At 49.4% G+C, this 23897-nt stretch overlaps 1 protein-coding gene across 1 annotated transcript in view; it reads right to left on the bottom strand.

Moving 5' to 3' along the window:
* Positions 1-17827, bottom strand: part of XKR6 (XK related 6) — a 186203-nt gene extending 168376 nt beyond the window's left edge. The window contains 2 exon segments of the mRNA XM_032683148.1: positions 17116-17717; positions 17720-17827. Of these exon segments, the coding sequence (XP_032539039.1) occupies positions 17116-17717; positions 17720-17827 (710 nt within the window).
* Between the last annotated feature and the right edge of the window lie 6070 nt (positions 17828-23897).

The following is a 23897-nucleotide window of genomic DNA, read 5'->3' as shown; positions in this document are numbered from 1 at the left end:
TCAAAAAAAAAAAAAAAAAAAGGTGTTTTATTCTCAAATTGGAACTACTTTAAAAACACCAAACATTGCTTCTGCTCTGTGGTTCCTTCCTTTGACTCAGGCAGTGATCACGGATCACAGGCAGCGCTGCACAATGGCTGGTTATCCCTGTCACCCCGAGCTCTGACCCGTTCAGGACATGGAGTTACATCTTTAATTCACCAAAGGCACAATGGAACAACTGCAGGACACCCCAGGAAGGGCCTCCATCAAAGCTGGAGCAGAGCTGAGTCGGGAAGGACTGGTAGCAAACAGCCTCATTTAGATAATCCCACTGGTTTGACCCAAGGCGATACAACCTTATCAGATAACACAACTCCCCTGGGGGAGGGAAAAGAGCATGAGCTCATAAACCCACAAAGGCTGACTTTGCTGACTGAATCCAGAGGGTTTAGATGTATCCAACTCTTCAGGGCTACACATCAGTCCCTATGCTGTGGGCTGAACGGGACACGGTGTGCACGGGAATGGAACAGCTACACACAGAGCTGGTAAACAGTTCTAATTTAAAGGTGGGTAAAACAGCCTAATTTAAAGCTGCAATTTCTTTTTATAATTCTACTCAGATGATTAGGAAGAGCGATATAGATCCTTTAATGGGCAAATAATTTTGGTGTTATCATTAGATTCATCAGGCAAAGGCTGCAGGAGCAAATTCCATGTCTGGGATGGTAAATTTTCTCGGACATTCCCTGCTCCTACAAAGAAGCTGCTCTGAAATCTAATACAGAGCTTAACAGCACTCTCAGTAAAACCAGGCTTAAGTTGTCAGGCTTTGAGGTTGCATTTCTATTATGAACTTCTCTTTCATTAATAAGGCAAAGGGACCCAAGCTCCAAAAACTTGAGACTTCCTGAGGGTCCCTGGCCGGATGGGAACCCAGCAGCTGATGCTTGAAGGGCAAGGAGAGTCAGCCTGGGACAGGGAGGAGCTCCCTCAGAACATTTCTCAGTGACCCAACAAAGTCTGTGTGGATCAAAGGAAACACTGAAACCTGAACTCCCTGAAAGGAGGTGGCAGTGAGGTGAGATCAGGCTCTGCTCTCAGGGAACAAGCAACAGGACAAGAGGAAACGGCCTTAAGCTGTGCCACAGGGAGCTGCAGGTTGGACAGCAGGAAGAATTTCTTCACAGAAGGGATGGTCAGACAATGGAAGGGGCTGCCCAGGGAGGTGGTGGAGTTCCCATCCCTGGAGGAGTTCAAGGAATGACTGGACGTGGCACTCAGTGCTCTGGGCTGGGTGACAAGGTGGGGATTGGGCACAGGTTGGACTCGATGACCTTGGAGGTCTTTTCCAACCTCAATGATTCAATTATTCTGTGAAAAGCTGAACACACTCCTACAGAAGGAAACTGGGTAAAGGACAGGAAACACCTGAGGGGCAATGCCAAGGAGGGAGGACAGGACATTGCCCATTTCAGAGCTCTTTACAGATATCAGAGAATCCCACCGGCCTCACAAACACGGACACACACTCGCAGTTGAAGTTAACACAGATTAAGTGTCTGACTGAAAGGTTTTCTCTGGCACTGGAAGAAAAATAAGTACCATTAAAGGTGTCTGATGGGTAAAAATCTCCAGTTTTATGATGGGGAAAGTGCTCCTAAGGATGCAGACTTCTATTTTGAGTGACTAACAGATGTTTTCACTGAGGATTTAGGACAGGAAGAATACAAATGGAATCATAATGGCAGCCTAATGAAGCTTAGTCCTCAGTTAATTCAACAACCAATTAATACCACACCCAGTGGAACATGTGAGCAAGGCAAGGACCCTTTCCTTGACCATAAGGCAAAATATCCAGTCTAAATATCACATCATGGAATGGTTTGAGTTGGAAGGGACTTAAAGACCATAAATATGTGCATTTTAACTCTTTATTAGGGCTGTGGTCCTTTATGAGCAGCACACAAGGACCCAGCACCAAGTCCCAGTCAGAAACACTTCCCTGATCCCAGCCTGGCTCCTTGAGCAGTCAGGAGCCTTGAACAGCTTTCTGTTCTAGTGAGACCCACATTCCACGTGGGAAATGACACTAAATAACAAATTTTCAGTTGGTACCTCCTCATTCATTAATTCCTACGTGAAATTCTTCAGCAGCTCCCCTCCAAAATAACAGGATGGTTTTGCCTTTCCTCACCATTTCCCCCAAACCAGGGTTTCAGGACTGTAAGAGCAATTCATGCAATGCAAACAGAAGAGTTGTGACCCTCCCAGTGTTTCACACACCTTTGTTAGGAGTGCTAGTTTACAAATCCCCTAATCCCCTGAAAGAAAGGGGGAAATAATCGAGTCCCAGGCAAAGAAGTCAGCACAGACATCAGAAATTCAATTTAAACCCTGAATTCAAACTCCCGTCGCAGTTTCGCAGCTCCCAACAATTGTGGTCTCTTTTTCACTTCCTCTGAGAACACACTTAAAACACCAACAAAAAAAATTGGAAATAACTTGCCCTGCCTGCTAAAAAAACTGGTCACTTCCCAGGAACTGCAAAGAGCTGGTTCCTGGTGAAAGGAGCAGCAGGGAATTCCAGGAGATCTGTGTGTTCAAACAGGAAATTCGTTGCAGGCAGAGCTTGATCACAACCAAGAAAAATAATGAGCCTCTAATTGTGTAACAAGCCATACCAGAAAAAAAAAAAAAAAAGAAAAAAACCCAAATGTTTTGATAAATGGAATTATTAAACTCCAGAGCGGTAAAACAAAGGCTAAGAACACAAATGATAATAAAGCATCATTTATGGTGGTGTTCTGAAGAACTCCAGTGAAGCACAGGTAAATGCCAGGTTACCCAGGCAGAGGTTTAGTACTAAAAAGCAGTGTTTAATCTGATTTTTTGCTCTCCTGAATTTCTGGATGGAAAATATTCCCTTTACTCATGGTTAATTTTTATTTTTCTGTGAGGATATGTGGGTTTTTTCAGCACATCTCGAGACATGTGGCACAACCAGAAAGGAACAAGCACTAAGACCAACCCTACAGGGCTCTTTTATCCCTCATGTTCCCTGTTAGACAACCAGATTTCAAACAGGGCTTTGCATTCCAACTGGAGAAGCCACACCAATTTCACAGCAGCTGAGGAAATGCCTGAGAATAGTTGAACTTAGGGACGTCAAGATTTTCACACAATAAAACCAGAGCAGATCAACCATAATTTTTCTGCAAAATTATAAATGACACCTGAAGTCCTGGCTGGATTCACCTACTGAGAGATGATTAAGCTGCAAATCTGCAATTACTTCTAATCTTAAATAACTGATAGGATTTGAACTCCCCACATACAGTAGCTCAGATGTGATATTACTGGGAGCTTTTTGAAACCAATCAATAACTATTAAAGCTGGATCCCATCAGCTACCACCAGGTATCAGCCACTTTCTCAATATTTCAAGGATTCAGTTATTCTTAGACACAGTTAAAGTAGTAAAATGAAGTGGTCTCATACTGACACTGCGATAAATACGAGATTAAATATAGAACAAATTTATTACTCCCTGAAGTCTTACTGAGTGTCCTGATTTTTTTTTTTTTTCTATATCCACAACAGTCTGGTTTACTTTGATGTTTTATTATCCCAGATCTAAAGCTCACAATTGCAAAGCTGGTTCAAAGACCCAAACGTAGCCACGCCGGGAACGGGAAGAGATGCCGAAGGGAACGTGCGGATCGGGATGACGACCCTCTGACAGCTGCCGTGCCCCACTTAGAGCAAGTGGCACTGGCAGGAGAGTGATTTGTGACACTGAGCGTGTGTGACACGTGGTGGCACCCCTGGAGTGCTTGTGGGCTGCCAGAGGGACGTGCCTGCGGGAGCCGACTTTTCCTAATACCCCGCGCTTTGAAGGGAGCGGAATAATCAACCCATTTCTGAAGCGCTGGTTTGAAGGGCTCCGAGGAGTCTTAAAGTAAAGCAGTTAATTACTTGGTGTGCTTTAAAAATAAATCAACCCCCAAATTAAGGTTGGATGGGTGTGGGTGATGAGTTTCTGGCTTGCAGCCCGTCCAGTGCTCCCAGGATGGTCCCAGTTTAACCCCACTGGGTCCTCACTGCAGAGCGAAGCACTCAGAGACGCTGAGGAGCAGGAAACCACATCCTCCCTTATCAGCATCCAAGCAGGATGAGTCCACAAGGACACAAACATTTGGGTCTCAGCTAGATGGACTCATTTGGGCCTCTGCTAGATTCCCTGGAAGTGTTCAAGCACAGGCTGGACAGGGCTTGGAGCAACCCGGTGAGGTGAAGGTGTCCCTGCCTGTGGCGGGGTGGTTGGAACGAAATAACTTTTAAAGGTCCCTTCCAACCCCAACCATTCCATGATCCTATGACGTGCCTTGGCATTTCTCCTTTCCCCACCTCACCTGGGATTCACCTTTAATGCATTAATACTGAAGTGATCCACTGAATGTAACTCTCCCAAAGGTGACATCGACAATCTAATCCAATGAATGGATCTGGGATCCACTACTGGATATAGATCCAAACAGGTCTATATGGCCACATCTGAAAGCCAGAAGTGGAGTGTCCTGGAGACTGTGATAGGCTGGATACACCTTCAAAAAAAAACCACCCCAAAACCAAAACAACCATATTCTCATAAAAATCAAAACTAACCCTAAGTAAGGGGAGTATTTTCCTTCCAGTGTGTTGCACCCTTCTGGGCTCCTCCTTGTCCATTAGGCAGGTATGATGTTATTTGTGTGGCTCAACCACACAACCCCTGGTACAATTTTGGCTGGGACCTACCAGCCCTCACCTCAGCAGCATCTTGGCACCGCTGGACCCATTCCCAGCTGGCATCCTGGAGAAAGCCACCCTCTTCCAAAAGCCATGAAGGCTTCGCACAACAGAAACACCCACACTATGCCAGCCCATCTCGGGGCCAGAGGACAAATCCTACCACTGCTGTGCTCCCAAGAGGAGATGTGGCCACTGAGGGTGAGTTCAGGGATCAGGGAAGACAAAGTAGGCTCTATTCTTGAACGGAGGACATGGTTGGATTTTACAGGTCTTTTATTTAAAGGAGCAACTTGAAGAAGAGGAAAGAAACGAGATGGAACCATGGAAGGGAAAAGGTGTCCCTGCCCATAGCAGGGGGTTGGAACAAGATGATCTTTAAGATGAACAAGATTATCTTTAAGATGAACAAGATGATCTTCTCACCCAAACCATCCTGTGATTCTCTAAAGGGCTTTGGTAGCATCCAAAAGTGAGCTTTGTGACATTTGGGGCTGGAGCCTCTCCCGGCGTCAGTGGCACGATGCATTTACGTCAGTGTGTGACAACGGCCCCGGAGTGACAAGGACTAAGGTGAGATTAAGCATTCAGGAGAAAAGCTCGTCCTTCACTGGAACAAGGGCACCAAAGCCTTATCAAGTGCTGCCTTTCGGCACAGCCACGTGCCCAGGCCAAACCTCACCCTCCAGCTCCCGCTCCGGGTCAGATGCACATGACTTGGCAAGGCACTGCTGCAGCTTTTCCCAAGGAAACCATTTCTCCCCCAGCCCAGCTGTAACAAACACTGGGAAATAAAGCCCTGAAACGACCTCCTGCTGTGTCACCCAGTCACGGTGACAGACCCTGCGTGGTGACTTCACACCCCAACGTGAGATCGGATCTTCCCGGGATTTGTGAGTCTCCTGCAAGGCAGGAGCTGATGGATTTCTGCAGCCGGTGCGCACACTGTTCCAAATTATTTCCACTCCTAATTAATATTCATAAACGACCCACAATGCTGCGCCTTCCATCAGCCGTCACACACCACCCACGCCAGATGAAAGGACAACTACACCAGATAAGCAGTTTATTGGATCAAAAGTCCCCTTCAGAGGAGGAGACAGCTATTGGAACAGCTCAAACTGATAGCATTCCATGGCAGGGAGGGAGTATCAGCACATCTCCCTCTTTAAACCCCAGATTCAGCACCCGGAATGCATAACCCAATTATTATGTTAATTTAGCTGCATTTTGCTGCTCGAGGCCAGAGCTGGAGGGAGGAACTTGGGTTTGAAGAGCTGGCACCGAAAATGGCCACTTCAAAAAACTCAAGAGACACCCAATTACACCATCAGTGTTTCAGGTTTAATTCCCTGTCCCTGTTGTCACCTGTCTGGATGTGGGCAAGGACTTTGCCCTTCAGCTTTTGCTTTCACTTGCCATTTACATCTTGCTCAAGCAAGATGCTGAAAGGTGCTTTTACCCATCCTCCTCCCCAAAGTCAGTTTAGGTGGAAAAAATCAAGGATCTCATCCCCTTGGACAGAACATGGACTGGGAATAACAGCCTGGCTGCTGCTGTTTGGTCACTAAAAAGAAGTTAATTAAAAAGCCACCTGACAATCCCATCAAGCCCATGCAGGGTGACAGAAAACACTGAATCTGTAACATCGGGTGTTCTCCCCTCTCCACCTAATGGGAAACAAGTATTTCCCAGCTTTAAACTGAAAGACAACAGGTTTAGGTTGGACATTAGGAAGAAATTCTTCCCTGTGAGGGTGGTGAGGCCCTGGCACAGGTTGCCCAGAGAAGATGTGGCTGCTCCATCCCTGGAAGTGTCCAAGGCCAGGTTGGACAGGACTTGGAGCAACCTGGGATAGTGGAAGGTGTCCCTGGTTAGAATCAGATGATCCTTAGGGTCCCTTCCAGCCCAAATCATTCCATGGTTCTGTGATAATGGCAAGATTGTTCAAAGGAACAGGGAAAGGTGTATTTCCCACTGCTCTCCAGAGCTATTCTGCTCCTCATCCCTGAGAGACCCAAACAGTCTGCCCAAGAGAAAGCATATTTACACCCATTGCCAGAGAGGGAAAGTATAAATATTTCCAAAGCTTTATGAAGGCTGGTACTTACAGTCATGCTTTGAAAGGGAAAGAATAAAGCAAAATATTCAATTAGAAAAAATTACTATAATTGCAGGTTCTATTTTATCCCTCCATTAAAGCAATAAAGTGCCTGGGAATATTGCTGAGCTGGGATACAGAGCTTAGTGCTACTTAACATATTAATATACATCCAGGGGGGTTAATTTAATTTAGATTTGCAGGAGGGTCTTCTCTCCTCCCTGGACCCCACTGTCTCTCCCTACACTTCCTACCATCCATCTGGATATCCATGCATGATTCTCCCCCACGCCAAGGGATGGACATGCAGAACTGAGGCTGGACATAAATTCTGACCGCACCTCCAGAGCCAGAGGACATCCAGCACATCCATGCACAGCTCCACACATCCACATTCCAGTTAAAACCCTGTCTGCCTGCCCCTCAAAGCTGCAATGTCCGGATATTTGATTTTCTATTGGAGGAAAACATCCAATTTCTGCTCTCCGAACACGAAACAAAATCCTCTCGGAAATGTAAAATCATCCCATTTTGCTCCAACAGCACATAAATCCCATGGGAAGGGATTTGTTGTTCAAAGTCACTGAGCATGGAACTGCTGAGGCTGAAGAAGGGGCTCTTCCTCCCAGCCCTGGCTCTCATCACACTTTTCAACACTACGACGCCACAAGCTGCAGTTTTCCCAATAAAACCTCCTCGTTCTTCCCTGCGATAGGAGATAAGTGAATCTTATTTTAGGGAGCCCTTCATCCTTTTAATTAAACAAATTAATATCACTGCTCCCTATCTCGTAGCCTCCATTATCTTTTGTGAACTCTTACAATTCTATTGTAAAGATATATTGAAAAAGTGCTAATTGAGATAATCTCTGGAATTCAAGAGTTGCTGTATTTTTAGCCATGTTTTAAAACTATTTTCCCTTTGTTTCTGGAATGCCTCCCATCCTTCCTCCCCTGCCAGACTGTTTACATTATTTAAATGCCTTCTGCTTATACCACTCTTTACAATTTTTACTTCAACAACATCGGCCTCCGTTGCTCTTTTTTCCCTCACTTAGACATAACTGGGATGAATTCCAATCCCAAACTCAGAACCACTCCTGGTGCTTTACTGCTGTCTTCTGTGTTTGGTAGATCAGGCAACACATTCCTGCCAGTCCTGTCATCCAAGACTGCCTGTGGGGGGGATCCAAGCATGAGGAGTTAAACTGTTCTTCTTTTACAACAGAAAAGGTGATTTTCCCAGACGTTGGAATGCTGTAAACTCACAGGGATAGTTGTCATCCCTCTGCTTTAGCAGAGGAGCCTGAACTACGTCCCTGAAAGGATGGGGAAGCCCATCTCTCCTGGAGTTTTATGGAGAGTTGTAAAATCCAGTATCCATTGTGGAGGCAGAAACATGACACAGCTCCCCTGTCCCTACAGAAAATCCCACAGAGCCCCAGGAGCTGAGGGAGGCTCTGGTAGCCGGACACTCTCCTCTCTCACCTGGGTTGTTTTTTTCCACAGGTTTAATTAGAAAAGTGATAAAGGCAGCTCCAGGTGCCAGAGCCTTTTACATTGTGGCTCCTGAAGAGTTTTTAATAAGAGTTCTGCCAAAGTGGTGGGGGTTTTATGGGAAACCTCTCCCTCATCCACCTCCCTGCGAAGGCGGACCAGGAGATGCAGCTCAGCAGCCCAGTGAGTTTTCCAGACTGAGCCTGGACCTCTGCAGTGTTCACTTAAACCTGATCACAGCAGGCTTGGTTTTCCTAGTCCCCATTCACAGACCATCTACAGGGCACTGAGACAGCTTTGGGATAGATTCCTGTCTTAGTCCTATTCCCCATGGAACAGGAAGAAGATGCCTATTCCCTCAACCCATCCTGTGCAAAAGGAGGTAATCAGAGGGGGAATAAAAAAAAGAGGGAAGGTGACTTTTTACATGGACAGACAGTGATAAGACAAGCAGGACTGGTTTTAAACTAAAAGAGAAGGATTTAGGTTTGACATTGGGAAGAAATTCTTGGCTGTGAGGGTGGTGAGGTCCTGGCACAGGTTGCCCAGAGAAGCTGTGGCTGCCCCATTCCTAGAAGTGTCCAAGGCCACATTGGACAGAACCTGGAAAAACCTGGTCTAGTAGGTGGCATCCCTGCCTGGGGACAGCTGGAATTAGATGATCTCTAAGGTCCCTTCCAACCCAAACCATTCTATGATTCCACTCTATGACAGTACATGGATATTTCTTTGGGATACAAAAATCCTCAACAGCCTCTGCAGCAGGAAAACCAAATCATCCCAAACGTGCCACTGCCCAGGCAGAGCAGGGCAGAGGAAGAGGAGGGCACGATAAAGGCTCTGGGCTTGAACACAGAAGGCTTCAGCAAAGCTGCCAATTCTGCAAAGGATCTTCTGTGCAGCTGAAGTCACTTAAGGACAGACTGTGAATATTTCATAGGTGAACCTGAGCTCTCACAGATTCCCAAAGAAAGGAGACGTGAGGAGAAGCACAGTCTCCAAGTCCCACTATAGTTTTGGGGACACATTTGAGATGGGCTTTTGCTCTATTTTTTTTTTGTCTCTTGGCCAAGATCTGATTTTGGCCAAAATCTGGTTGCTGGTTCAAGACTTGGATACAAGGAATAACCCACTGAAATAACCAAAGCCAATCAGTAAAATTTGTCCAGAGGTGGACAAAGAGCAGCTCCTGAAACTTCTCCTGAGCACTGTAAATGTTGTTCCTGTGCTACAGCAATTCCATATAACCAAACACAGGCTGAAATTGAAATACAGAGTGGTGGAAAATATAAATTCCCAGAGCGGGGGAGTTACAGAAAAAAAAATTAAAAATAAAAGTCCATCCATGGGAAGCTGCAGTGGGCTGCTCCTGCTACCCTGGGACACAGCCAAATGCTCAGTCCCACAACCCAGAAGATTTTGGGATCATCCTTGACACTGCAGCCCAAGGGTATGGGATGTGCCTGTTGATCTGCCCTGCAAGGATTGTGCTGTTCTGCTCCCCAGGGTTAGAAAGCCAAGGTGTTCCTCCCACTGTCAGACTGCTGCAAGGGTTGAGGATTTTTTTAAATCCTTCTCCCCGGGAAAGCTCTTTCCCCATTTTCTTGGGATCCCATTTGGAAAAGCATCTCAGTGCCCTAGAGCAGACTTGGCCATCAGTCTGAATCCCAGCACATCAGAAGGAGGAGGAGTCAATGAAGTAACAATATTTGGCACATGTTCTTTGCTTATGCCTTTAATTACAATTTAATTTCCTCTCTAGCAAAGCCTTGCTCTGACTCACAGCTCCTCCTGCCTAAAAGCTGCCAGGTGTTAAAACACTGCCTTTTACTACTGCTGATTTTCACCACAGTCAGGTGCTAAAAATCAAGTCAGGATTTGAGGGAAATAAAGCAAAATGGAAGTTCTGTGAGGGATCCAGACTTCTCCATAGGCTCACCTTCATTCCCCAAGGAAAATTACACGTTTGATGTCCAATTTCTGCTCCTTGCAGTCTCAAGGCAGCAAAAGCAGCTCTGCTCCAAGGAGATGCTTTATCACCATCAGTTCTCCCTCCATCCTTTTCATTAAAAGAAATGCTCCCTGAATAACCTACATTTGTTCGGAGAGGAGAACCACTGCAAGGAATAAAGGTAGCTCAGTGCAGCCAACAGCAAAATGGAAGTGTCTGGAAAGATGGAAAATAGAGAGCTTGGGATTTTAACAGAAGAAAAATGGTGAGCCATCTTTCCTCCTCCCCTTGGCACTCTGCCTCCCCTCCACCAGGAAAGGCACTTCCAGGTTGCCACTGGCATTAGAGATCAAACCATGGGGTGAGTGGGAAAACAAGGCATGGCTGTTTTTCCTGGAGTTCAGTGGGAAGCTTGAACAACTGGAAGGGGATGTTCTGGTCAAGGACCAGGTGGGTGGGAGCATTCCCTTACAGCTCCCTTATAGTTTTGGGACTCCTGAAGATGATGCCTCAAAAATACCTGGCACAGGTGGTCTTCTCCTTGACAGCCATGGAAACTTTATGCTGGTTCCAGTAGGAACCAAGTCAGGTCACCAGAGCAGTTCTGCTTCCCCTTCCTCCTCCCCAGACACCAGGGCAGAGCTGATGAGCTGCTGTCACTGCACAGCCACAGGGAACCACATGGTTCTTCTTCAACAGCATCCAAGAGGAAACCAGTTCTCCTCCAAATCCCACCCCCCACCTCCCCAAGCCACGCTGTCTCTGCACAAAGAGTGAGCCACGTGGGAAGGCCAGTTCCCAGCAGTCAGGGCAGGACATTATTTCTCCCAAGAAAAGGTGTGGAGAAATCCCTGCCCTCTCAAGGCTGGCCCAGCAGATCCGCTCCAACATCTGTGGTTGGACCCCCTCTAGTGGGAACCACTCAACAAGACACGGAGCAGCACCACCACCCGCAGCCCATGGAGACCCTACTCAAAGGATAAAGCCTTTTTTTCCCACCATTATTAGGATTATTATTATTATTTTCACTCACATGCAACCTACATGCTCTGCACTTCAATGTCTTTGGACCTCCACACCCACAGCCCAGCACTTCCTTCAGGAGATCCCATGGAAAGCTCTCAGGAATGGGGGTGGAGTGGGGAAGATTTTTGGAAGAAAGAACAACCTCACTGGAAAAAAAAATAAGTTATACCCCAGACCTGATTTTGTAGGGAGAACATATTTATCATCTATCCCAGAATGTCTTCCCTCTGCCAACTTGTCAAAAGCTGACAAAACTCCATACTATAAAAGCAAGCTGTTAAAACTTGGCTAAAGGGAAAAACTCAGCTGCCAGACAAGCTAACCAGAAAAAGCTGAAAAAAATATTCCAGCATGCCAGGAAATTTATGGAAAGGCTCTACAGAGCTGAACATCCCAAACCAAGACAAGGAGGCAGCATTAGGTCAGCAGCTTCTCCTTCATCTGCTCTTTGACAAGCAGATGTCTCCCACTTGGAGGGATTTGGGCAGAGAACTTCTGAGTTGTAGCTGCCTGTATTTCTAAACTATTCAAAATTGTGTGTCTCTAACTCACAGACCAGCCCAGAGTAAAGTATTTTAGGAGAGCCTGAACCCACTCATCATGGAGTCATTAAATACCACATATTCCACTTAAACCCATTGATTCATCCTTCCACCTCCAAAGCCGAACAACTCATAGATTTTGGTCTTTCCACTAATAAAAAAGATGTCAACTCTCCGCCTAAATGTTAGGAATTTTTTCTGTTAGTCAGGCACATACACAAAATGTTTTAATGTCAAAACAGTGACAAGGGTTGTTGTGGTCTGCTTGGGGCTTTTTTTACAGAATGTTTTACTCCTAGATACGTATTCAAATCTGTTTTAATAACAAAACCACAAATGTAGTACATTTGAGTCACGAAACTCCCCACTGCTGACAGTTTAACAGACACAGAGCGATTTCCAGCTGGTCAGCATTCATTTTAGCTTGAGCTCCACATCCCCTTAATCCAATGGAATCCAATAAGGTTTGCTTTAATAGCACAGTACAACGCAAGGGATCGGACTCCATAAACCCTGTACTCCAGGACAGCATCCCTGACCCACTGACCCACTTCTGACAGGGGTTAAGGAAAGGTACATCAGACAGGGAAGTTCACTCCTGTCATTCACACAACCCGTGAAGCTGTTGAAGATACAAAAGCTTCAAGCCACAACTGTTCCTCCCAGATTTACAAAGCTGAACAGCTCCAGTGCAAGAACAGCCCTGGCGAGCTCTGACTCCCGACCTTCCTTCAGCTTATTCCCAGCAAAACCACAGCATTCCCTCAAGGAACAGCCCTTTGCATCTTGCAGAGCAGAAGCTCTGTAATGAGCATAATGTGCCCCAACTGGCATCCTTCACTTTCTGGGTAGTCTGGATGAACTGTTCAAGTTTTCAAGAGAATCTAAGATTTGAGATGAGAGGTGAAAACCATACATTTATGGAGGTAAAAACCCCAGAGCTGAGCCTTATCGGTGGGAATGGCATTTGAGATCAGAGTCCTGGAATCCATTTGGGATCAGACTACTTCAAGCAAGAATTAAAAATATGAATATGTATGTATATATGTATACACACACACATTTTTACAATGTATGCTATTTTTCCAACAGCCACTACAGGCAGGCAGTGTTAACACAGCCTTCAGTTCTCAGCTGAGCAAGAAAAAACCATAAAAAACCAGGAATATCATTAAGCCCCCCCTCAGTACTCACACTGCCCCCTCAGCCCTCCTGCCTGGTTACGATTCACCCTCTGCAGAGAACACAAACAGCAGACAAAGCCCTCATCCAGACTGCTCCAAAACAAGCTCCTTCTCCCACAATCCTGACAAAATGAAGAGACAACCTTGCTAAAATAAGATCCGGATGTGTATTTATACTTCTGCCACAAAATGTTATTTATTCATCATCTTATTGGCAAGTCTTCCCGATATTTAGAAGAAGCCCCTACAAGAATTGTGTTATCCCTCAACTCCAAACCCAGATTTCCCTAAGGGATTCAGGAGGAGGATTTCTGTACTACTCCAACCTGCCCCCTCTCTATTCTCTATGATTTCATTCCAGCTGCTGAGCAACACCCACGACAGCCCCTACGTAACGTACGATCCCGATTACGCTCTGTGCACGCGTATCCGTGATCCTGCAGGAAACCAGGCTCGGAGCATTCTACTCTGAACTTACACCATCCCAGGTTTTCCTCCTCCATCCCCACGCACAAACCTCTTGCCAGCACAGAGCGGTTTCACCGCAGGCAAAGGCGGCCAAACCAGCACATTCCAGTCTTGCTCCCATCACCGCATTCCAGATTAATTTTAATGGCATTTGCAACAGCTGTAGTGGGAATGAAAAAAGACACCCTCGTGGAGGCTACTCCACAGATCCCAGGAAGTTAATTCTGCCTCTGGTCAGATACTGGGAGTCAGCTCCACGCTGTCCAGCGTGCCCTAAAAAAAGCAGGAGCCGCGCGCTAGTGGGATTAGGGATCAACAGGAGAGAAAGCTCCCTGATTTCACCTAAAGTGATCCGGTCTGCAGTGCTCCTTGCCAGTCCCCTTCGGCATTCCCAGCCCTGCAAACGTTTTTCCTCTGCATTAACAAAGCAGGGAAAAGTCTGGGCAACTTGAGCTTTGGTTCTTCATATTCCCAAAAACCAGCCCCCCACGTGCATCCCCTCCTCTGTCCCTGCCGGCATCGCTCCGGCGTCCCCCTCCCCACCGGCTCACTCGAGCGTGCCACGGCTTGGAGTGTTTGTGCACGGCTAAAGCACAATCGTTCCTTTTGCCTGACTCCGGGAGAGGAAAAATCCAACTTGCCAGAGGAGCATCTGCATCGAGAACTGCCTTTGCTGATGGGATCAGCACTCGAGAGCACCAGAGGAAGCAGGAGAAAGGGTCGAGGACCAATTCATCATCCTCGCACGCATGACCCGCAGACATCCCCCCCCCCCGCCGCCCCCCAGCCTAAACCTCGGCCGTAAAAAACCCATAAAAATAGAATAAACCCCCAAGCAGAAGTTGAGAACAAATGTGCTTTGAACGCTGCACAAATGACATTGAAGATGCAGAAGAAATATGTATTTGCTGTTGCACTGCACGATTCCAGGGGCTTATTTCTACGTACACATCTCACGCACCCTTCCCACGAACGTCCCCTCCCCTCCACCCCCGCGGCTCCTTCAAAAAAAAAAAATCGGGAAAATAAAAATCTTTGATCCCTAAGGATTATTTTAAAAGCTACAAACCCCAATCGACCCCCATCTGCAGCCTCTTCCCTACAGCCTGAGCCATCCGGGGGGTGGAGGGGGTGTTCCCAGCGCTCTGTGGCACAACCCGGAGCCGTCCCTCCGCCCCCTATCCCAAATCTCCCAGGTTTTCCACGTTACTAACCCGCGTCCCAGCTCAGAGGACGCCGGGCCACGCCAGGTCCTTACAGCTGTCCTTACACCACCTCTTTCTGTAAGCCCGACATCTCTGTGGCAGTGTTTGCATCCACAGGCTCTTTCATCCTGGAGAATCCCCTCCCTGCCTCCTCCCACCGCTCTTTTTGGGGAGGATAACGTAATTTCCAGCTCACGCTGGAGGATGCTTTTTTATTCCTGCTGAGCCCGAGGTCACTTCCTAGACCTCTCCTCTGGTCAGCGTCTCCTCCACCCCAGGACCTCCCTCTGGAGGGAACAGTCCCTTCTCCCTGACCTTCAGCCTCACAGCGGCGGCCCCACCGCCGTCCCCACCGAAGAAAAGGTTCCTTCTCCTTCCCAAGCCACAACCGAGGCATCACGCTGCGTTTTTCCACTCCCCCAACCTGCTCCTTAGGCGCCGGGGAGGGTCAGCGAGCCAGAGAGCTCCCGCTTCGCCGGCTCTTGGGGATAGGGGAGACCCTCACCCCCTCCTCACCTACGGGAGGTTTGATCTGTCCCAAGGGGACATCAGCCCTCTGGAATTGGCACATCCCAGCACTCGGGGGTCCGCTCCCCATGCAAACCCTCTCTGGAGCAGCCTCCGTGTTCTGTGGGGTCTTTGGCTGTCCCGCGGCTCCAGGAGGTGGGTGGTGGGTGAGTCCCCCCTCAGGGCCACAGGAGCTCCCTCTGCAGCGCTGGTGCTGCGAGGGTCACCCCCAGCCCCAGGCCTGCCTCCACAGGGATGTCCCCCCCACCATCTCCTGTCAGGAAGAGCAGCTCCATGACCCCTTCCCCGTCCTGCCCTGTGTGTGTGGGGCAACACCTACAGCCCCAAGGAGCCAGAATCTATTCCATCCCATGCCATGAGGGGCACAGACCCACGTTCCCTCTGGACTGTGAGATGACAGTAGCCCCATTCTCCTCTCCCCAGCCCCACACACTCATTTGGGGGGCATGTCTCCTCCCTTTGGAATTCTTTCCCAAATATCCACATGGGGGGCACCAACCCACATCCTGTTTGGACCAACAAATCCCACTCCTCCCGCCTCAGCCCCAAGGACACATTTTGGGGGAACTTCTCTTTCTCTCAGATGTCCCCTCAGCACAACAGGGGCCCTGACAGCTCCTCCACCATGGGGAGCACTGGCAAAGCTCCACCTTGAACTGTGAGGTGACAAACGACTTCATGGCCCCCATCTCAACCCCAAAGGCTCATTTTATGGGAATCTCTTCCTTTTGGGTCTCTCCTCACCCAAGACTGGAGTAACACTCGAATCTCCATGGGGAGGGCACCACACTGACCACAATCATCTCAGACCACAAGCTGACAATGACCCCCATCTGCTCCACCTCAGCCAGGGACAGTGACCCACCTCCACCTCAAACCATGAGTGACACTGACCCACGTCCACCTCAGACCACGAGCTGACAGCTCCCCATCTCAGCCAGGGGACAGTGACCCACCTCAAACCAGGAGGTTACACTGACCCACCTCGAACCATGAGGTGACACTGACCCACCTCAAATCATGAGGTGACACCGACCCATGTCCACCTCAGACCACGAGCTGACAACGACCCGCACCTGTCCCAGCTCAGCCAGAGGACAATGACCCACATTCACCTTGGACCACGAGGTGACACTGACCCATGTCCACCTCAGACGAGGAGCTGGCAATGACCCTCATCTATCTCACCTTGGCCAGGGGACACTGACCCACACTCATCTCAGACCACGAGCTGACAGCTCCTCACCTCAGCCAGGGAACAGTATCCACGTCAAACCATGGGGTGACACTGACCCACGTCCACCTTGGACCACGAGGTGACACTGAGCCATGTCCATCTCAGACCAGGAGGCAACACTGACCCACATCTACCTTGGACCACGAGCTTTCAGCTCCCCACCTTGGCCAGGGGACATTGACCCACCTCAGACCAGGAGGTGACGCTAACCCATGTCCACCTCAAACCATGAGGTGACATTGACCCACGTTAGATCATGAGGGGACACTGACCCACCTCACACCGAGAGGTGACACTGACCCACGTCCACGTTAGACCATGAGGGGACACTGATCCACCTCAAACCAAGAGGTGACACTGACCCACGTCCACCTCACACCGGGAAGTGACACTGCCCCACGACCACCTCAAACCAAGAGGTGACACCGACCCACGTCCACGTCAGATCACGAGGTGACACCGATCCGCCTCAAACCAAGAGGTGACACCGACCCAAGTCCCCCTCCCGCCAGGCGCTCACACCCCCCCGCCGCGGCCGCGCTCCCGAGCCCCCCGCGCCGCCCGCCCCGCCGGGGGCTCGGCGGAGTCCCGGGCCGCCCCTTACCTCCAGACCTGCCCCATCTGCAGCAGGTGGATGACGGTCTGCCAGACCCAGACGGAGATCCTGCAGAGGCGCTGCGCCCCGGGGGTGGCTCCTCCTACCCCGGCGGCGGGTCCCCCGCGCCGGCCCGCGGTCCCCCCCATCATGGGCGGCCCGCGGCTGCTGAGCCCCTGCACGGCGCCCAGCCCGCCGCCCGTGAAGTCCTGCACGAACCAGCGGAAGCTCAGGATCTGCACCAGCACCGAGGGCAGCAGCACGAAGGCCAGGGTGAGGCCGCACCACAAGTAGTCCCGCCGGCCGTAGTGGTGCAGCGCCAGCCACAGGTCCGTGCCCACGTCCCCCACCAGCACCAGCAGCGCCAGCACGATCCACAGGCAGTCCAGCCACGGCTTCTCGGCCGCCTCGCCGACCTCCGGCGGCCCCTCGGCGGCGGCGGGGGGGCGCGGGGCCAGCGGCTCGGCGGCGGCGGCGGCGGCGGGCGCCCGCCTGAAAAGGTTCCGCAGGCAGGCGCACCGGCAGCCCCAGTAGCAAGACGACGTGTTGCAGCAGTGGCAGATGTGCATGGAGCTGCTGGCGCCCGGCTCCTCCGCCACCTCGGCCGCCGCTGCCCGACGCCGCCGCCGCCCGCGGCCGCCGCCGCCTCGTCCAGGTTGTGCAGCTGGGCGAAGCCGCCGCCGCCGCCGCCGCCGCCACCGCCATCCGACTTGGCCGCCATCTTGCTGCCGCCGCCGCCGCGTCCCCGGCCCGTTCGCCGGGCGCTCGCTCGCTCGGCCCCCCCCGTGCCCGCTCCCCCCGCCCGCCGCTTCCGGGGGCGGCGCTTCCCGTGCGCGGGCCGCGGGACGGGCCGGGGCCGCCTGGCGGCGACAGCGGCCGGAGCCGGGAGGGAGCGGCAGGGAAGGGACCTCAGAGACCGTCTCGCTCCAGCCCCCTGCCGCGGGCAGGGGCACCTTCCGCTAGACCGCGTTGCTCAAAGCCGTTCCCCCTTGTGTCCTGTCGCTCCATGCCCGAAGTCCTCTTGGGGCCCTCCTGCAGAATCATTTAGGTTGGAAAAGACCTCCAAGATCATCGAGTCCAACTAACCCAGCGGTGGCGTGTTCACCCCTAAATCGCGTCCCCAGGTTCCACATCTACACGTTTTTTTGAAAACCTCCGGGGATGGTGCCTCCACCACTGCCCTGTTCCGTTGCCTGACCACCCTTTCCATGAGGAACTTTTTCCTAATATTCCAATCTATACCTCCTCTGACACAGCTTGAGGTCATTTCACAGAACCACAGAATCACAGAACCACTTAGATTGGAAAAGACCTCCAGGATCATGGAGTCCAACCCGTGACCCATCCCCATCTTGTCACCTGGCCCAGAGCACTGAGTGCCACATCCTGTCATTCCTTGGGCACCTCCAAGAGTGGAGACTCCACCACCTCTCTGGGCAGCCCCTTCCCAATGTCTGATCACCCCTTCTGTGAAGAAATTCCTCCTAATGTCCAAACTAAACCTCCCCTGGCTCAGCTTAAGACTTTGGTACTGAAAGGTTCCCAGAGTCTTCTCCAGGCTGAACAAACAACTCCAGTTCTCTCAGCCTTTCCTCGTAGGAGAGGTGTTCCACCTCTCTGATCTTCGAATCACAGAATCTTCACAGAATCATAGAATATCCTGAGTTGGAAGGGACCCACAAGTCCAACTCCTGGCCCTGCACAGAACACTCCAACAATCCCACCATGTTCCTGAGAGTGTTGTCCAAACACTCCTTGAGCTCTGGCAGCCTTGGGACCGTGATCACTGCCCTGAGGAGCCTGTTCAGTGCTCAACCATCCTCTGGAGGAAGAACCTTTTCCTAATACCCAAATTAAACCTCCTCTTACACAGCTCCAGCCTCGAGTCCCTCCACTGCCCCTCGTGAGGCAGCTGCAGACCCCGATGAGACCTGACCTCAATTTCCTCTTCTCTTGGCTGAAGAAACCCAATGACATCAGTTGCTACTCATATGGCTTCCCTTCAAGATCCTTCACCATCTTCCTGGTCCTCCTTTGGACATTAAAAACATTCCACTGTGTTTCTTCTCCCAAATTCCATGTGCTGACACCAGCATTCCCAAGACCATCCTCAGCTGGACACCCTTGTGCTGACCCCATCCCACTCCCAAATCAGCTGCCCTGTCCAATGTCTTGACCCTCAAATCCATATTCTGAAATGCAACTGCCCTGTCCCTGTCACCTGCTCACCCTCAAATCCCAGGACCACCACTGTGCTGTCCTCAGACCCATGGCTGTGCTGGGGAAGGGATGCTCCTGTCCCTCCCCATTCCACAGGTCCCCCTCCTTTACTCTGAGAGTAATGAAGCACTGGAACAGAGAAGCTGTGGCTACCCCATCCCTAGAAGTGCTTAACACTGTGCTGAATGGAGCTTGGAGCAACCTGGGATAGTGGAATGTATCCCTACCATGTCAGGGGATTGGAGCAAGATGATCTTAAAAGTCCTTTCCAATCCAAACCATTCTGGGATTCATTCTATGATGATAGTGGCACTCTCCAAGCCCACCTGGGCACCCCAACCTCACATCACCTCATTGCCCTTCCAAATACCCCACCACAGTCTCTTCCTGTCCCTTTCCTTTTAACATAGGGATCACACATCCTCTCTCTCCTCTCCTCTTGTCCTTTCCTTACCCACTTTGGGGGACACTGCTTCTCCCACCCTGTTCTTATTGAGTCAGGCAGACCAACCAGCTCCTCTCCATGGGCTCAGCTCCGTGCTGGAGAAACCTCTGACAAGCTGAGGAAGCCACTCCCTGCTCTGTTTTTGGGATCTGCCTGGGGCTGAGCTGCACCCCGGGCAGCTGTTTCACCGAAGAACCCACTGGCAGGCTGGGAAGCCAAATTCAGGGTCCTTCCTCCCCAGTTCCTCATTACACATCTGTTCATTCATCATATCCATCATTTCTGAGCTGTCTTGTGCTGTCCTCTGTAGGTTACAATCTTCCCTCTTTACCATTTGTGCTTTTTCCCGTTTCATAAGGATGCTCCTTCCAGATCCTCCTCCAGCTGCTGCTTCTACCTCTTTCTATGAGAGTCTGAATTCTACCCTTTCTCCTTTTCCTTTAAATTGTGGCAAAAATCAGGGCTGAGAGATTCAGGGCTCCAGAACTGGCTGCCAAAGTTGCTGCTTTGCAGAGTCTAAATTTCAACATGGAAAAAAAAAAACTCCCAGAAGGTAGAAAAGTGCATAAATGCAGATAAAATGCTTTTTGCAGGAAGGAAGAGTTAATTTAATCCTAAGAAAAGTGGGATGACTTGCATATATTAAATAGGCTGCCTGGGAAGGTTGTACTTGGTGTTTCTGAGTTGAAGGAGCTCAAAACTTTTGTGAGGTCTGAAAAGTGCTGCTGGTTTTGAAATGGTTGGATCCTCCTATGGCGGAGAAACAGAAGAAAAGGAACAGAAAGCAAAGTTTTTGGCATTAGCCAGGTGGATTCACCTGATGCACACCTGGATGTGACCAAACTGAAGTCAATTGGAGTGAAACTCTAGCACAAAGTTCTCCAAAAGGAGAAAACTGGCATTATCGATAATATTATATAAAAGAATTGGAGAGGACATGATCCCACAGGTCCCCATGATAACGAACCCAAATGTTGCAGATATTCTCTTATTTTCTGCCCACTTAAGCTATTGCAAGAATATGGAAATAGATAAGACACAAACCAGCCCTTCACGTGCATAAGACATGTATAAAAATATGTATGTAACATAAAATCCCTCTCCTGTTGGACACTTTCAAACCTAAATATGGATGTTAATTCTCCCAGCAGTAAGAAATAAGGATTCTGGGACCTGTATTTTTGGGTGGGAAGCACCCAGATTAATCTTCAACTTCTGATTTGCAGCACAAGGAGATATAAATGGAATCATTCCTCATCCCTTCAAACTTTTCTGTGTAGCAGATTTGCTACATATGATTAGAAAGAGGGGGGGGGGAAAAAGCAAAAGCAAAACAACACAAAAGTAATAACACTATTTGGTGTTATTATTTAAATAGAAGTGTAGGTTGCACATTGCACTTCACGAACAAATAAGGGGGCAGACGAGTCATCTGTTTTGATACAAAAACAACCCAAACTTGTGTGATGAGACATTTGGGTGGGAGAAGGCAGCAGTTGAGGGTTTTGGCACACAAGATGCGAAAAGCAGCTGCTTGGGCAAGAGATGACATGATACAGCACACTGTTGGCACTGCCTCCCAATTTCTCGGTGCAGTTGTGACCACCGGTGTCCAAGAAGGGCAAAGTCAGGCTGGAATTTGTGCAGGGAAGAGCCAGGCTTTGATCAGAGGTCAGGAGAGTCCGTCTTTCTCTCCTGTGAGCTGAAAGAATTTGGCTTCTTTAGTTTAGCAAAAATAAGATTGGAGAAGGAGTTTTCTGCCTATAAATACACCCTGGAAAGTAAATGCGAGCGAAGGGAAAGGCGCTGGGACACTGAAGGGCAGCGGTGGAAAAGTAAATGAGTAGGAACTGGCCAGGAATATATTTAGTCTGGAAATCGGAAGATCTTTCCAGTAGGAGTATGGGAGACTAAAATAAAAAAGTAACTCACTTCAACACAGAGCTTCATAATCTTATCAGGGAAAATGCGTGCCAGTGTGGAACGATAAACAGCTGGGATGAAAGCCCTTGAAAGGTCTTCCATCCCAGATCATCCCTCCTTGGAAAGATCTTGTCCATTTGGATGCATGGAACGCTACGTTCCTTCCTGCATCAGGTGATGACTCATGGATACATGACTCCGTGGGTGGCCAGAAGTGATATATCCACCACTTACATCTTAATTCCTGATTATCCCATGATGTTCTCCAGCTCCTGCTCACTCTCCTAGCACACAGCAGAGATGCAACCATGTCCAAATCTCCTCACAACTTCCCGATTTCCGTGGTACCCACAGCCACAGCTGCATGGTGGCTTTGGCCAAGGACATGGGAACGGCACTTTGCCCTCTCAATCAACAAGAGCTGTTCCCTTGTAGCCCTGGCCCTTCCAGAGAGCTGGAAGTCATTAGTCAGAGCCTGTTTCTTTTATTAGCCAACACTATGGTATTTTTAGGGATTTTTTGGAAGTTGTAAGTGTCAATCACACCCATGTTGAGATCTCTCAACCCACATTTTTGAGAGGAGGAAGCTTTTTTTGGCCCTCAGCGCCATCCCACGCTTCCATCGCGCTGGAGGCGCTTCTGTCCGGAGGTCTGTGTAAACTCTGGGTGACCCTGAGATCTCCGAGTATTTATAAAACGTGTTTAGCCAGGGTTTTTCCCTTGCAGCACTGGGAGCTGATCTGTCTGTGCCTTGCATTTCATGCTCTCTCTGTTCTCCAGAAGCACCAGCGAGGCACCAGGAATGGGAGGAGTGTTTGGTGCTCCGGCAGAACCCCGGCATGGGATCATAACCTCCTTGTGCTGCTTGGGTAAAGGCTTTTTTGGTCCTGATCAATACACTAATTGAGCTGTGTGGTCTTCCATCTTCCAGGCATTTATTCAGATCAGGGGAACAAACACTATATATAGAGAGGTATGTAAGCCAGAATCAGAGTTGTGTAAATCTGGAAGTACCTCATTTAAATAACTGGGGGATGGATCCAACTGAGAGTTTGGTGTACGTGGAGTACAGATAATTACAATTAATGGGGATTTACTTTAAGCAAAGTAGGTCAGAACAAAAATGACATCTTATTGTGTCATTAGTTTCCATCAATTACTTCCATGTTGTTTGCTCAGTTCCCAAGTCAAACGAGTGTGGGCTGACAGCCTTGCAAGCTCAACTTGGTATTGTCTCCAAAAATCAAACTGCATTATTTCTGCCTCATGCATCATCACTAACAATAAAGCATCCACTGCTGGAATATAGCAGGTGGCTTTGTTATTCATGCATGAGGCAGAAAAGACTCCAGCTTCCTTTGCCACAGCATTCATGTCTCTGCAGTATGAAAACTTGGATATGTTGGTAAACTTAGTAGTTATTGTGTGAACTTGGCTTAAAAACATATTTGGACCAGCCTTTCTGTCAATTAACTTTGATAATTTCTATTAATATTTTTGAATGCTACGTGTTTATACTAGGGAGGATGAACAGGATGCTGCTTTTATTATTACTTGTCTCTCACTTGTCTTCCTGTGGCAGCACTTCCATAGAATCCTGGAATCACGGAATGGTTTGGGTTGGAAGTGATCTCTTAGAGTTCATCTTCAACCCCTTGCCGTGGGCAGGGACACCTTCCACTATCCCAGGTTGCTCCAAGCCCCAGCCAACCTGGCCTTGAACACTTCCAGGGATGGGGCAGCCACAGGTTTTCTGAGCAACCTGTGCCAGGGCCTCACCACACTCATTGTAAAAACCTTATTTCTTATAACTAATCTGAATTGACCCTCCTTCAATTTAAAACCATCACCACTTGTCCCCTTTGGTCCCATCTTTCTTATAGGCCCTCTTCAAGTACTAAAAGGCTGCAGTAAGGTCTCCCTGGAGCCTTCTCTTCTCCAGGTGAACCTCTCCAGCTCTCCCAGCCTGGCTCCAGAGCAGAGGGGCTCCAGCCCTCAGAGCATCTCCGTGGCCTCCTCTGGACTCGCTCCAGCAGCTCCATGTTCTTGTGCTGTTGTTCCCCAGGGCTGGAGGCAGCTCTGCAGGTAGGTTCTCACCTGAAGAGGCAGAGGGGCAGAATGCCCCCATCCCCTGCTGTCCAGGCTGTGGGATGAGCCCAGGACATGGGTGATCTCTTGGGCTGGGAGTGCCCATGGCCGGGGC

Source organism: Chiroxiphia lanceolata, chromosome 3 (genome assembly GCF_009829145.1).
Source record: "Chiroxiphia lanceolata isolate bChiLan1 chromosome 3, bChiLan1.pri, whole genome shotgun sequence".
Classification (NCBI taxonomy): domain Eukaryota; kingdom Metazoa; phylum Chordata; class Aves; order Passeriformes; family Pipridae; genus Chiroxiphia; species Chiroxiphia lanceolata.
The sequence above is the reverse complement of the archived record's forward strand: the minus strand, read 5'-3'. Positions and strand labels throughout refer to the sequence as shown.